The sequence below is a fragment of the Monodon monoceros genome, unplaced genomic scaffold (genome assembly GCF_005190385.1).
Source record: "Monodon monoceros isolate NGI ecotype Baffin Bay Population unplaced genomic scaffold, NGI_Narwhal_1 Super_Scaffold_14, whole genome shotgun sequence".
In the NCBI taxonomy this organism is placed as follows: Eukaryota; Metazoa; Chordata; class Mammalia; order Artiodactyla; family Monodontidae; genus Monodon; species Monodon monoceros.
In genome coordinates, this window is record NW_021703770.1 from 8,905,592 (window position 1) to 8,920,305 (window position 14,714).

A 14,714-nucleotide genomic window follows, 5' to 3' on the forward strand; every position below is an offset into this window, starting at 1 on the left:
GTTTTGTTTTTTGGTTTTATCTTGGTTTTTGTCTTGGCTCTTTCCTGATATTATGCCTTGTTGACATGAGAACATCATTAGACCTCTCAACTGATATACATAGTGCATTTTTTGAGGCTTAACTTTGTTAGACTTTTTTAAAATATGGAGTTTTCTACATTGATGTCCCAACAAATATTGTTCCATAGGTGTGCCAAGAAGAAATCCTGATTTTAATCAATTATTTCAGTTACTTTAATGGAGAATTGCTGGGTCATAAAGTTAAACATGTTTCTTTAAAATATCCCAGTCTTTGATATTCTAGTGTGCCTTGGGTATCCAAAAGAAAGGTATAGTTAGCATATGGTGTTTTCCAAATTTGTCATGGCCTCTTTTTTCCGCAGAATACTTCCCAGCGTCTTAGAAATAGTTTTCTGCAGATTGCAGTATGGGAAAACGCCGCTTGAATCCATTTTGTTGTTCTTTTCGCAAGAAACGGTCCTTCGCTTTTAGTAATCACCTTCACGCACGTGTGGAGCTGGAGTTTCTTGATGTTCTCTGTCAGATTAGGCCTGTCTTTCTTTGTAAAAACCATTACTTAACGATGGCCAGATCTGCAGTCGGCAGGTCTGAGGTTTGTGTTGGAGAGTACACAGGAGTTCTAAACTCAGCTGAACTGGGGCCGTCACCAGTGGCTTATGGCTTGTCTTCCGTTAGAACTTGTATCCTCAGGAGCTGGGCAGCTGAGCCACCTATAGAAAGCTTAGTGTGCGGTATACTTAAGCATAATAAGAAGTGGAATAAAGCGTGTCTTTTATTCGAATGTGGCAGAAAGAACACAGACTTTGGAGTTAGACTTTCCAGGGTGAAAAGCCTGGTTTTGCCATTTCCTAGGTTTTTGGCCCTGGATACTTGGTCTGACTCATTTTCTTCATCTTTAAAAAGGCATTAGTAATGCTTGTTTTACGTGATTGATAAAGTCTTTGAATGCAACATTCAAGATGAACTTTGCAAAACATTTCTTGGAAGACAGAGGATGCAAAGAAGGGACCCAGAAATGACCTGGAATTAGAATCTGAGACCAAAGCCGTGGTTTATCCTTTGAACTGCATAGAGATCTTAAACGTAAGGTCCTTGCCAGCATCAGTTGCTGTTGGTACCAATCATGTTACTTTAAAAAATTAAGGTGTCTTTTCCTTAAAACAAAATCTAATATGCTAAGAGAGTTGAAGCAGTAGTATACGGTCCCTAGTACTTGAAAATAGTTGGTTTTCAGAAAAATTAGAGCTAGAAGAAGCTGCATGTTGGTCCAGTCTTCCAAATTCACAGGTCAGAAAGCTGGGAACCTGAGAGGTCTGAGGGGTAGGAGTCAGAGTTAGCTGACCCGGATCCTGCGTGGGGTCCTACCTGTGCACTGTGAACTGTGCACTGTGAACAGCTGGGTCTCCCGGTCACACACGTGCGGTCCTGGGGCAGGGCTGGGAAGCTGGCTCTACAGCTGGGGAAAGGAAGTGAGTACATATGTAGTATCTTGAAGGATTAATAGCTACCTTTTGTTGGAGATAGAAATGTAAGGGAAAAAGTCATTATGATAAGTGCTCTCACAGCACTACAGGATGAAGAGTGATTCTTTCTCAGAGGGAAGGGGAAGGTTTAACAGAGATGACAAACTCAGTCTTAAAGGCTGAGCATGCGTTTGTAAGATGGTTAAGATGGTGAAGAAAAGGCAAAAGGCAGAAGTATTTTTGAGAAAGGAGAGAATTGTAGCTATTGGAATTGGCATCTCCAGAGTCACAGAGGCCAGACAGGCGCTTAGTACGTTTGGACACCATGTATCTGGACTACCAGGAATGTAGAGTGAAAGGTGGGAGAGACGCAGGTCGGCATGCTGCAGAAGGGAGTCTGCGGAAGCAGTGTCTGGTGAGGCAGAGAGGGCTTTCTGAGTCTCTGGGTCTCAGCACACGAGAGCGACGCAGTCAGATTCATAGTTTAGAAAGGCTCCTCCGTCTTCCTGGGGCATGACCCCGTCCTGAAGTCAGGCAGGAGCCCTGGAGATGGGTTTAAGAACTGCTGCAGAGGCGGGGTTGGCAGGGTTTCCTGGCCTCTCGGGTCCAGCTGAGTGTCTTGCTGCCATCCGCCCAGGTACTGAGTGGGTGTGCAGGGGGGAGGAGGTTTTTGGAGGAAGCCTTAAATACGGGGTGTGATCCTAGAGGAAGAAGTGGATTGAGCCACAGCAGAAAGACTTAAGAGAAGTTCTGCTTGTGAAATACGCAGCTGATTGGCCCTTGCTTCCATTCCCAGCACATCAGCCGGAGTCGTGTTTCTGAAGTTCAGGAGAAATCGCCTCGTTCTTGTAAAACCCCAGCGGCCTCATCTTTGACTAACCTTTGCCTTCAGAATAAAACCCAGACTCCTTTCCGTGGCCTCTGATCCCTGCGTGATCTGTCACTTTATCCTCCATGTGGCCACGGGCTTTGGCCACCTGACCTCCCTGGTGCCTCTGAACACCAAGCCTCTCTCCTTTCAGAAACGTTGGTGTGCACCCCGTTGTTTCCTGCCTTTCCCCCCTTGAAGAAGAGAACTGTCTAGTCTTTGCCCAGCGGCCCCACATCTAGTATGGACCTTGGCCTGTGGAGGAGCACGTATTTGTGGATGGATGCGCCCCATCTCTGGATGTTCCTCTCTGTGACTCTCACATTGTTCAGCAGGGACAAAAGTGACCTCTCTGTGGACCAGAGCCGGCTTAGAAGTACCCAGTGGAGAAGCTGTCCCTCTTTTTTTTTTTTTTTTTTTTTTTTTTTCGGTACGTGGGCCTCCCACTGTTGTGGCCTCTCCCGTTGCGGAGCACAGGCTCCGGACGCGCAGGCTCAGCGGCCATGGCTCACGGGCCCAGCCGCTCCGCGGCATGTGGGATCTTCCTGGACGGGGGCACGAACCCGCTTCCCCTGCATCGGCAGGCGGAGTCCCAACCACTGCGCCACCAGGGAAGCCCTGTCCCTCTTTTTAAAATGAGCTCCTGTTTGCTTGGCTGACCCCAAGGAGAAGCCCACCAGTTCTTCTCGAGGGTTTTCCTACCAGTCACCCTCAGTGGTGATCTTCAGTCACTGATGTTGTAAGGCGCACCTAGAAGCTTTCACGAGCCTGTGCGTCTCCATGTGCTGTTGTGATTAGTTACGGACCTTACGCCTGTTTTCTGAGTGGGGCTGCACATGCCAGCCGTCAGCGTTAGGGAGAATCACACCCAGCGTCCCGTCTGGCTGTCCGTGAAGTCCATGAAGACTGCGCTGCAGTTCCCCGGGTGCAGCTGAAGCCGAGTGGAGCCCCTCTCTGAGGACTCGGCTCACTGCTGCCACGCCGAGCACAGGGGCTGGTTAGCAGATGGACCCACGTGCAGCTGCTAGTGGGCAGTTCAGGTGGCACAGCCCCTGCGAGCTGCAGGATGACCTCCTCCCACTTGGCTTTTGTCCCCTCCCCCTCCTTAAAGAGCAGCTTTGGGTTCTCAAGCAAAGTGCTGATTTCAGTTGCTCTTTGGCTTCTTCACAGAGAACCCCTAGATTGGGAAGGGAAAGGTTTTTGAAGTTGTTTGTCTCATGGCCTGATTAGCGAATCCTTGGCTGATTTTGTCTTTTAAAGGTGCCTCCGTCCTCTGCACCCCACTGTGTCCGGTTGGAAGGTTGGTGAACACGATGCTTACGAATACTTGGTTGAGGGTCAGGAAGACCTGGGCTTGAATCTTGGCTCTGTCTCTGACTAGCTGCAGGATCCAGGGCGACCCTGAGCTTCAGTCTCCTTCTCTGTAAAATATGGGTAACAGAAACGTCCTTATAGGTTACTGCGAGGATTAAATAAGATAATCTGTATGAAACACGTTTCTGTTATTTTTATCCTCCTCCCATCATCATCAATGTGAGGGCAAAGGGAGGTGAGAATGGGCCGGTATACGGCTCTAAGGACAGTTAGAGGGGAAGGAGGAGAGACTGGAACACTGTCTGCGCCGGTATCGGGTGAGGAGGGCATGGGTGTCACAGGATGGCTCACTTGAGCAGGTCCCACGGAGCCAGTAGGAAGTGATACAAGGTCTCCCTGGCCTCGGCCCGAGCTCTTAACAGAGGCGTCCACTTCTCGACGTGGCGCCTGGCTCCACAGCCAGGCCCTGCTGCTTCCAGGGCCGGGATGCACACCAGAGGCAAAGGCTAATTAGTGGTGGTTGAATGCTGGGATGTCAGTGACCCTGTGGGACTGGGGGGCCCCCTGTAGTAGCAGTGCCAGACCGTGTGGGACCAGCAAGGACTCTAGCCGTTAGCCGTTAGAGATGGAGCTTCACAGAGAGAAGCAAGACTGGGCTTGGTTACAAAATGTGTGAGGTGGCTGTGCCTTGTGATGGCAGGTTTGGCTTTAAGGGTCTTAAAGGGGACCGACCCGTTCCACTTTCCCGGTTCACACTGCTCGTCCCGACACCAGTGCAAGAATCGGAATGGTTTAGCAAAAAGTCTTGAATATGGCAGTGAGGGATTGTAGGGAACGCTTAAGTTTTGAAAATAAATAATTCATGAGCAATAAACAGCATTCTGTGAGTTCCAGTGCTATCCTATACACCTTTAATTCTAGATGCCTTCAACATAGAGGCAGATTCATTTGACTCGCATTTATTGAGCCACCACTCTGGGCCTAGCATAGTCCATGCTCTCAAGATGTGTACACATCTAAGGGGTAACTTATGCCTACACAGGGAAGGGGACTTTTATGAGTCACAGTTGTATGCAGTATCTTTTCTTTGGCTTGGAAAGTTGGTAGGTTGGTGGTGGTTTCTTGCATGGAATAGGTCCTTAGAATCATTGAGGAAGTATTGCTGAAAGTGGTACATTGAATCTTTGCTGCAGATCTGAACTGTGAAGTGACTTACCAAGTGGGGCCCAAGCCCTGAGTAGTTAGCACCTGCAGATCTCTGCTGCCTGTGGGTCAAATTCCCCCTCATGCAGCCATTCAGCTACAGGGAGCTACAGGGGGAGTTACAGGTAGAGTAGAGGACATTGAAAGTTTCTGATTGATATCAGAGAATATGGAAGAATCTGAATCTTAAGGACACTTTTTTTTTTTTAATTAATTAATTTATTTTTTTTAAGGACACTTTTAATAGTCTAAAATAGCACAGATAAAGAGCTTAAAACCTGTTTCTGTGGATGACCTGTCAACTTTCCATTTTTTGGCTGCATTATGCAAATCAGATTTTATTTTAGGTTGATCATTTCCCCTTGCGTAGCAGCCTCATCCAACTGTTAATCTTGAAACTAACAAACAATAACATCTTTGCTTCTTCCTTTCATACGAGCTGCTGTTGCCATGTGCTGCTTCCTGCTTGCAGGTATTCTGTGCTGCTGCTGACGTTACACACAGGATGCTTCTCAGTGCCCCATACTTCCACTCCTCAGATGAACAGGGGCTGTGCTTCCAGCATTTGAGCTGAATGCTGGAAAAAACAAGACCGAGAGAGAGAGAGAGAGAGAGAGAGAGAGAGAGAGAGAGAGCACACAAGCAGGCCAGGCCCCTCTAGATCTGGGGAAGAGTTTTGAGAAGAGGATTTCAGCAGAAACGTTAGCAGTTGCAGAAGCTCTCAGGTGGATGCCAGCTTGTGGGTGCAGAAAGACTGCGGCTGTGGCTTAGATATGAGGAGTGGAGAGTGTGGCAACAGAAGTCAGAGGGCTGGATCACATAGGGCCTGGCTGGCAGTAATGAGGACCTGGGTTTTATTCTAAGAACAGTGGATTCTTGTTCATCCTTCTGTGTGTGTGTGTGTGTGCGTGTGTGTGTGTGTGCGTGCGCGCGCGCACGTGTGTGTGTTCATACAGTTCTTAGCATCTTCTGTGTGAAGAAAGAAACAAACGTATTATCCTTGGAGAACTTTTAGTTGACTGAGTAGGGGAAGAGACACAGGTACTAAACCCCTAAAATACGAGGTAAAGAGTGGAATGATGTGGGAAGTGTGGCTAAAAACCCCAGGGTAGCGAGGATTAATATTTTTTGAATAACTTCCTTCATCACTCCTACCAAAAGCAGTACCAAGCTTCCCACGGATCCTAGTGAAGGGTTTTGTTGTTTTGCTGTAGCAGGTAGAAGTGGGGGACACGCAGCTGGGGAAGCAAAGGCACACGCAGTATGGATTTTCACACTTAGGCCAGTGCCTGGCCCAGAGTAGGGTCCACTACGTGCCAGGCGCAGATAATGGATGAATAAGTGAGCAAATGTTATAAAAACCCAAGTTTGATCCTCAGAACAGAAACTCACTTGCATGGATTGCCCGAACCCTCCTCTTTTTTGAGGAAATAGCAAGGTCACTCTCCCTTCTGGCTCCTTTATTCACAGTGCCCTTCATTATCCCATAGGATCACTCTCTGGGCTCATAACCTGATTCCCATCACAATTATACACATAGATTCTAGTATATGGGGTCTTGTGATGGATAACTAACGTATTGATTTGGCTGTGAGGCTGCATGAGAGCTTGTATCACTGTTTCGTCCTCAGCGAGTTTATGAGAATGTTACTTAGGCATCTCCCTCCTCTCGGAAAGGTAGAGGGACTGCTCAACAAGCTGGAGGCTGAAGCAGAGTCAGGCTCTGAACCCAAATTAGGCCAATGCAGTCTTCCCTTGGCTGCCCTATTACAGGAATTACACAGAGGAAGAGCATTCGCTTTGTGGTGATTATGGGACAAATGCTTCTATTGAAGTGCATTTTTGAAATTACCTCTCTGAATATGACTATTAAAATAATAAAAATGGAAACACTCCTTTTTTCCCCCAAGTGAGTAAAAGTTCTTTTCATTGAAGAAATCACTTTGCTCGTAGGAGCGCTTGGTTCAGAGATGCTTTGCTGTCACCGCTCCGAATGTTTCAGGAATCTCTGTCTTGGAAGTGCCTTCAGAGGCGAGGGTAATGATGCTGGCAGGTTTTGAGCACCTGCTCTGTGCGAGGCTTTGTGCCAGCCACATCCAGGTACATAATCTACTTAACGCTCAGCATCCCTGGAAGGTGGGAGGTGTCTGCCCCGCCATGTCTGTGAGAAATTCTATGCTGTTCTTTTATTGTTATCCACTGTTTCCTTTCTCTGTAGGTATACTCATAAGATTTAGCGCCAAAGACTCGTGCTTATTTTCAAAAATCACATCTACCTAAAATAAGACACATTTTTCCCATTTGAGTCTATTGAAAAGAAGGTGCCTAGCCTTAGAAAGTAATTCTGAAATAGAAAATCTTAACATTAACAGTCGTATTGCCACTGCTCATTTAACGTAGGTGTACTATATTCTAATAAAATTGTTTTAAGGAAGTTGCCAGAATAACTATTCTAAGGTACAAAACTAACTTAAAATGTGTAAGTTCTGTCTGTCCTGTTAAACCATTACTCATGGTACTGTGTGGTCATATGCCTCCTACATGTGTCACACACACATTTATTTAACACATTTAAACTTTGGCTGTTCAGAACAATCAGGGGAGGAATTACAGAGGGCCATGTTTTCTGAATTCAGAACTTTATTCAGCCATTTGCAAGGCAAGTCTTGCATTGCATCCTTTCCTATTTGGGGAGCTGAGAATACTGAGGAATTCATTTCTTCATCGTTTGTTACTTCATTTCATAAACATTTTTTGAACATCTGCCATCTGCCAAGCACAGGGAATGGGAATTCAGCCATGAACAGGTTCTGCAGGGCCCCTGTCTCCATAGAGCTTTCATTCTTCCAGTGGAGGGAGATAAATACCATTATGGTAAACAGGTCATGAACAGGATCATTTCGGGGTGTGTAGTGCTCTGGAATATCTAGTGTGAGGTATATGAGAGAGTGACTGGGAAGCAGGAGGGTGTGCTGCTTTAGGTTGACCATAAAAGGCCTTTCGGAGGAAGGGGCTTTTGTTCTGAGGCCTGGGTAAGAAGAAAGAGCCCATCATCTGAAGAGGTTAGGGACGAGCGTTCCAGGCAGAGGGATCAGCTAGTGCAGATGCCCTGTGCTTGACACAGGCGTGGCTGCGTGCCTGTGCATCTCTGAGAACATGTGTTGTTTGCACTCCGCTGTGACCCAGGGATGCTGCTTGGCCTGGAGTGGGACGAAAGGTTCCACGTCCTACCCTGAACTGCCTCTGATTCTTAAGGATTGTTTTTGCATTCTTATGTCCGGTTTGTATAATCTTTCTGAATCCTCTGGTGGCCAGCTTCTGTTGGTGCGGTTTCTCCAGCAATCTCTCTCTAATTTGCAGTACCCTGTGTCTTCTCTGTGTATTCAGACGCCCAAGCTTGTTAGGACTGTGCATGAAACAAAAGTAATATGTCTCCATATAAAGATGGGAAGTGCTTTTCTAGGTTAACGGCCCTGCTCTTTAGTAATGCAGAGAAGGGGAAGTTGCCGTGTTGCAAAGTTCTAGGTGGGGGAGGTGTTATTCGACTGTTAGAGATGAGCATATTCTCCTGGACTCCTGTCATGGTTCATTCATCCTCCTTCCCCTCCCTCTCTCCTCTCACAAACGCATACGCTTTTGAGTTGTTCACCTTCGGATGCATGCTTAGAAACGCAGGCACATATTTTAACAACTTTTAACGGGTTGAGAGGTAGGATAATTTTGTAGCCCGTGCATCTGCCACTTTTCTCTTAGCTTTATGTAGTTTCACATATAGGACATTTCAAAAGATGTCACTGCAGGTGTTGCTTGTCTGGCTGTCGAGAGAATGGCGCTCTGTAGCCTATTTAGACGTGTTCTTTCTGGAGGGAGCATTGTTTGATTGAAGGACAGTGTTCCCTGGCTCTCTTAAACATGGAGTTCTTAAAACTGCATTTTACTCAGCTGCTTTTTGCCCATGGCCAAATAGTAGAGTGTAAAAAGAGAAGTGTCACACGGACATAATGGTGGCTGTAGCTGTCTAATGTGAATGTCATTAATAACCTTTAGAAGTAAGTACCTGAACCTTACATCCTATTAGTTCTATAGACAGGTTGGTAAAAATTCAACATAAATTTCGGAGACTTTCCCTCCTGCAAAAAGGAAGCAGATAACTGGTCTCATAAAATGTTACGGCTGAAATCTTTTCCAGCCCTTTGCTCATTTGGAGTCATTAACTCTAAATGTGCATGGACATTAAAGCCCACTCATTAATTTCTCTACCAGTAGTAGAATCATCCTTCAGTGGTCATCACTCCCCAAAGCTGAGCTGATAGGTTATTTTCTTCCAGAAGGAGATCTTTTTGCCTTTCTCGAAAATTATTAAAAAATCGTAAGATCTAGGAGAAACATGAGCGTGCCTTCTGCGATGGATTTTTAGGTGGCTTGTTTGAAAAAGCATAAGCTGGTTCTTCTCTTACCTGATGTGTGACAACTGGCAGGTTGTTTCACTTCCCTAAAGCCCAGGGGTTTTCATCAGAAAAAAAGATGGCAGAAATATGTACATAAAAAATAAATGGTGGCTGTTACTAGAATTATTTTTTAAAATATCCTTACCACAAAAGCGGTTCAGCAAAGGATAAACCCTTTGGATCCCACCTCTTAAAATGAGTGCTTATTTGCATTACTGTCTTTCCCTCCCAGCCTCCTAGCAACCTAAATGTCTTGTAGTTTCTTAACACAGATTTTTCTCTGAAAACTCGTGGATATTGCCCTCTTAAGATGAGACGGCTTTTAGTTTCAGTTCTTCACAGATACCATTGGAATGCAGAACTGGGTAGTGATTTGGAGGTGGAGTTTTACCGTGAAGAACTGGGTTCAAATTCCTACTCTGCCACCTGGGCAAGTTACACTTTCTAAGCCTCTGTTTCCTCATCTATAAAATGAATCCAGTAATAGTACTTATTTCGTAGCGTTTTTGTAAGAATTAAGTGAGATAATCTATGTAAATCTCAGCACCTTTATGACTAAGCGTTTATTAAAATGTTAGTTATCTTCCTTCTGTCCTCTGATGTACAAACCTCAGATCTTTGAAATTACTCAAACTTTGTCTCTTCCTCTGGAGCTGTGTCCTAAAACATTGTGTCCTTAAATGTGATATGCAGTATCACTGGCATTAGATGAGGTGGTTTGAGGTAGTGAACAGACGAGCATTTTATGTAGTTAGAGGCACATAGTCATTTTTAGGGTATCTTCTATTAATGTTGAGTGAGCCAGCTCTTTAGAGTATATTTAAATTTTTTAAAAAGATGTGAATGAAAAAAAAAGTGAATGAATTTAAAGAAAAATGTTAATTAAAAAGAAGTGCAGATGGGACGTGGCTGTGAAAAAAGTTGTGGAAGTGGAAAGTGAGTGATGGGCAAGGTAGAAATAGCGTTAATCCACAGTCTGCAAAACGCTGGTTTTTATCCCAGCATCCCATTAGATTTGGGATTCGGGAGACATTAGTGTAAAATGTGATTTTAGCACTTTCTGGCTTTGTGACTTTGAGCAAGTTAGTAAATATTTCCCTCCCTCCCTCCCTCCTTTCCTACAGATATTTATTGAAGGCCTATCACATTTCCTTAGCTGAAAAATATAGATGCTACTTCACAGGATTTTTGTAAAGATGTAACTCAAAGAGATAAGATATCTATTTGGTACATCTTCTCTGCAAGCTTATGCCTGGTGTAGTAAGTGCTCAGTAAACTTTAGTTCTTGTGTCACTTAGGACTTGTGGTTGCAAGTGATAGAATCCCAACTTCAACTAGCTTCTGACAAAAGGAATTTATTGTCCCATGTACTCAGTCTACAGGAAGGTTGGCAGTGATATAGACTTGGGGACAGCTGGGAGCAAGGACTCAGCTGCCACCAGGACCCCCTCCACCTTTTGTTTCTGGTGCTTCGTCTCTGTTAACATCATCCTGTCTGGCCAGACTCTTCCACACAGCTAGAAACAGAACCCCTGGTGGCCCCCAGGCTCGCATCATCAGAAAGGGGCTGCATGTTATGATCCCGGATCCCAAGCTCAGAAATCCTAGGCAGGGCTGAGCCCAGCATGGGCCCTGCTCACCTGGCCAGTCATGGGTGCTCAGAGAACAGGAGCCAAAGGAAAGGGGCAGCGCCCAGTGAACCCCATGTTTAGAGTGGCAGGAAAGCCCATTTTGCAGAAGGGGAATAACAGATGCCTACTGCCATCACCTTGCCCCCTGCAGCTCCCCCCGTACCCTGCAGAGAGCAAGTACTTACCCTCCGTGGGCTTCCGTTCACTCATCTGAAGTCTTGAGGTTTAGATGATGTAAAGGTTGTGAGTGCACATTGAATGTTTTTAAACTTTATTATACAAGTTTATTTTTATTGCTGCTATTGCTCCTGCCCTCCAAATCTTGACCCACCCTCCAGGGGTTCCCAGACTGTGAATGGACCGTGGACCTTGGGAAAGCAGAGAGGGGCTTGAATTTATTCTAAGAAGCTAGGTCAGCGTGCCATGAGTATGTCTACATTGACTTGTTTTTGAAGTGTAATACACACATACAAAAGAGTACATATCCTAAGTGCGGGGTTTGATGGATTTTCACAAACGAAACCCAGTTGTGTATCCAGCACCTGGGACAAGAATCAGGAGTGACAGCCCCCCAGAAACAGCCCCCTCACCCCTGCCTTGTAGATCACTGGAGATGTGTTGATTCATCACCTAAGAAGTCATGTACAAGCATTACCTGCATCATGGTAGCATTTCTCATGTTGTGCTTTTTTAATAAACAGAATGTTTAAAATACACGCGGCATTATGTCATTAAAAAAAATTTTTTTTTTTTTAACTAAAAGGAAGCCTCAAGTTTAAAAGCTTGAAGCTCTTCGGGGTCACTCTTGCTTATCCCACTCCCTTAAATGTTTTCTTTCTGGCTGAAATTACCATTAGGTGATAAGATGTGTTTTGTTCCCTGGGAAGGTGTCATCCATGTCATATGTTGGCCCTTCTCCCTTCCCAGGTTGTAAACTCTCTGAGTGAAAGAATCAGATCTTAGGTATCTTATATTTTCTTTCCTGTGCATAGCTTAGCACGGTCACGGACTGACTACCAGCTTATCCATTTCACCCAATGTTGAGCTTGTGGAATGACCGTATTTATCCCCAAAATATAACTACTCAAATCCTGGGCGCACTTCGTGTCTCTGAAGGGGTTCATTGTTGATAAATATACCAGTTTGCTGTTGCTGCAGTGCTCAGCACAACAAATACAGTTATGAATGAGATTTTCTTTTTCTTTAGTTACTTTTTTTTTTTAACTTACCAAGTTTTCCAACATCTTCCCCCCCCCCCCCCCCCATTTTTCTCTTCTAGGCTCTAGACCAAGATAGAACAGCCTTACAGAAAGTTAAGAAGTCTGTAAAAGCAATATATAATTCCGGTCAAGGTAAGTACTTACCAACGCAGATAACACCAATTACATATATTGTCTGCAGTTTTTTGTTATTTGTTAGATGCTAAGTTTCTGGAAGACTTGATACAAATGGAAAAACAAGTAAGTCAAAGAAATCCAGTTTTTCTCTTTTTTTCTGTCTCTTCTGTCAGTCCAAACCTGTTACTGCTTCCCAAGTAAAAAGAAGGAAAAACATTAGTTGCAGTGGGTTTTATTACACAGTGAAAAACTTCAGAAGAGTTATAGGTAATTTTGCCACAAGTGACATAGGAGATATGTAAAATTCTCTTTGTGTGGTTGGTCAGACTGTAATTCGGTGGCCTCAGTTAAACACATGAGGATCTTTTCCATCGGAAGTGTACCTGTACACATTTGAAAATCCGTATTGGTGACAGGCGTGGGGTGAAAGTTAGGGGACACATGAGGACGAGGCTAAAGGGAGAGACCTGGACAGACCTGCCAACTCGAGTCTTTGCATCTGGCTCAGGGCAGGCCAGGTAACCTCTGTCACCAAATGTTTTAGCTTTGGTCAGAGACTTTGTCGTCTTGGAGAGAAAAGTATGTTGTCAGTGGATTAGAAGAAGTAAACCGAATTAAGATAAACAGTAGGTAACCACAAGAAATGGTAGGTTCCAGTGCCCCAGGGAGGGAGAGGCCTGCAAACATAAAATGAGTTTCAAGGTCTCTGACTCACATCTTTTGTTATTGGTATTGCAATACCAGCTCGCTTTCGCAGAGGCCAGGTCTCTAAGAGATCAATTGTCTGTAACAGAACACCTGGGAAGGGAAGGCAGTGGAGTACAATGGAAAGGGCATGCTCTGAGGTTGTATGCTTGTGGGTTTGCACCCTTTCTCTCCCTCTAACCAGCAGCGTGACCTTGAGCTGGTTACTTCACTTTTTTGAACCTCCATCTTCTCTCTAAAACGGGGATCGAATATTACTCAGCCATAAAAAGAAACGACATTGAGTTATTTGTAGTGAGGTGGATGGACCTAGAGTCTGTCATACAGAGTGAAGTAAGTCAGAAAGAGAAAAACAAATACCGTATGCTAACACATATATATGGAATCTAAGAAAAAAAAAAAGGTCATGAAGAACCTAGGGGTAAGATGGGAATCTTTATTCAGACCTACTAGAGCATGGACTTGAGGATACGGGGAGGGGGAAGGGTAAGCTGTGACAAAGTGAGAGAGTGGCGTGGACATATATACACTACCAAACGTAAGGTAGATAGCTAGTGGGAAGCGGCCGCATAGCACAGGGAGATCAACTGGGTGCTTTGTGACCACCTAGAGGGGTGGGATAGGGAGGGTGGGAGGGAGGGAGACTCAAGAGGGAGGAGATATGGGGATACTTTGTTATAAAGCAGAAACTAACATACCATTGTAAAGCAATTATACTCCAATAAAGATGTTAAAATAAATAAATAAATAAAAAGTAAAACGGGGATCGTGATATTACAGGGTTGTTGAAGGGATTTAAGTAGTTAATATCTGTAAAAGTTTTACCACCTCATGGCAGTTCAGTAAATGCAATACATTTATATGTTTTATATTTTATTTACATTTATACTCACTCTTGTGATAAAATCATAGGGTATTTCCTGGTCCTCCTCCTCTTGTCAGAGCTGGGAATCAGTTGTCTCTTGTCTTCATTAAAGCCCCAGGCTTAGGGCACTCTGTAATCTTAATTAACACATTTTGTACCCTGGTTCCTGGAGACGTGTCTCTAATTTCTTTATATCCAATAAAACACTAACTTCTAATCAAGGTAGGTAAATGATATTTGTCTGGTTATGTAGTGACCAAATGGTGCTTTAAGTGTTGGCCTAGATTATACACCTAACTTATAACCTATGTCTTAGCTTCCTTCTAATGAACTCCGATGAGGTGGTAGCCCTTAATAGGGGATGTGAGTGGGTTAAATAACTAGAAGATGGCACAAGGGGCTTCTGAGGTGCTGGTATTGTTCTGTTCCTTAATTTGGAGGGTATTACATAGATAAGTCTAGTTTTTGATAATTCATCAAATGCTACACTTAGGATTTATGTACTTCTCTATATGTATGTGTGTGTGTTATGCTTTATATACAAGGAGGTTCATTGAAGCATTGACTGTGATTTGGTAAAACAGAAAATGGAGATTTGTTAAATAAACAATAGTATATCTATATAATAGAATACTAGACAGACTTTATAAAAAAGAAACTTAGGTGTAGCATAGATCTAAGTTTAAATCCTAGCTTTGTCACTACTTGTTAAAGTAAATTATTTAACTTCCATGAGTCTTGGACTTCCCTGGTGGTCCAGTGCGTAAGACCCCACACTCCCAATGCAGGGGGCCCAGGTTCGATCCCAGGTTGAGGAAGAAGTCCTCATGCTGCACGCAACGAAGATCCTGCGTGCTGC

General features: G+C 44.4%; 1 protein-coding gene across 3 annotated transcripts in view; it reads left to right on the forward strand.

Moving 5' to 3' along the window:
• Window positions 1-14,714, forward strand: part of ASAP1 (ArfGAP with SH3 domain, ankyrin repeat and PH domain 1) — a 318,997-nt gene that overhangs the window by 154,405 nt on the left and 149,878 nt on the right. For all 3 annotated transcript variants that reach the window (XR_003793517.1, XM_029222664.1, XM_029222666.1), the window contains exon 3: window positions 12,228-12,300. Coding sequence is in view for 2 of the 3 variants with exons in the window: in XM_029222664.1 (XP_029078497.1) it covers window positions 12,228-12,300 (73 nt within the window). In the remaining variant the exon portion in view is untranslated. The remainder of the gene's footprint in view (window positions 1-12,227; window positions 12,301-14,714) is intronic.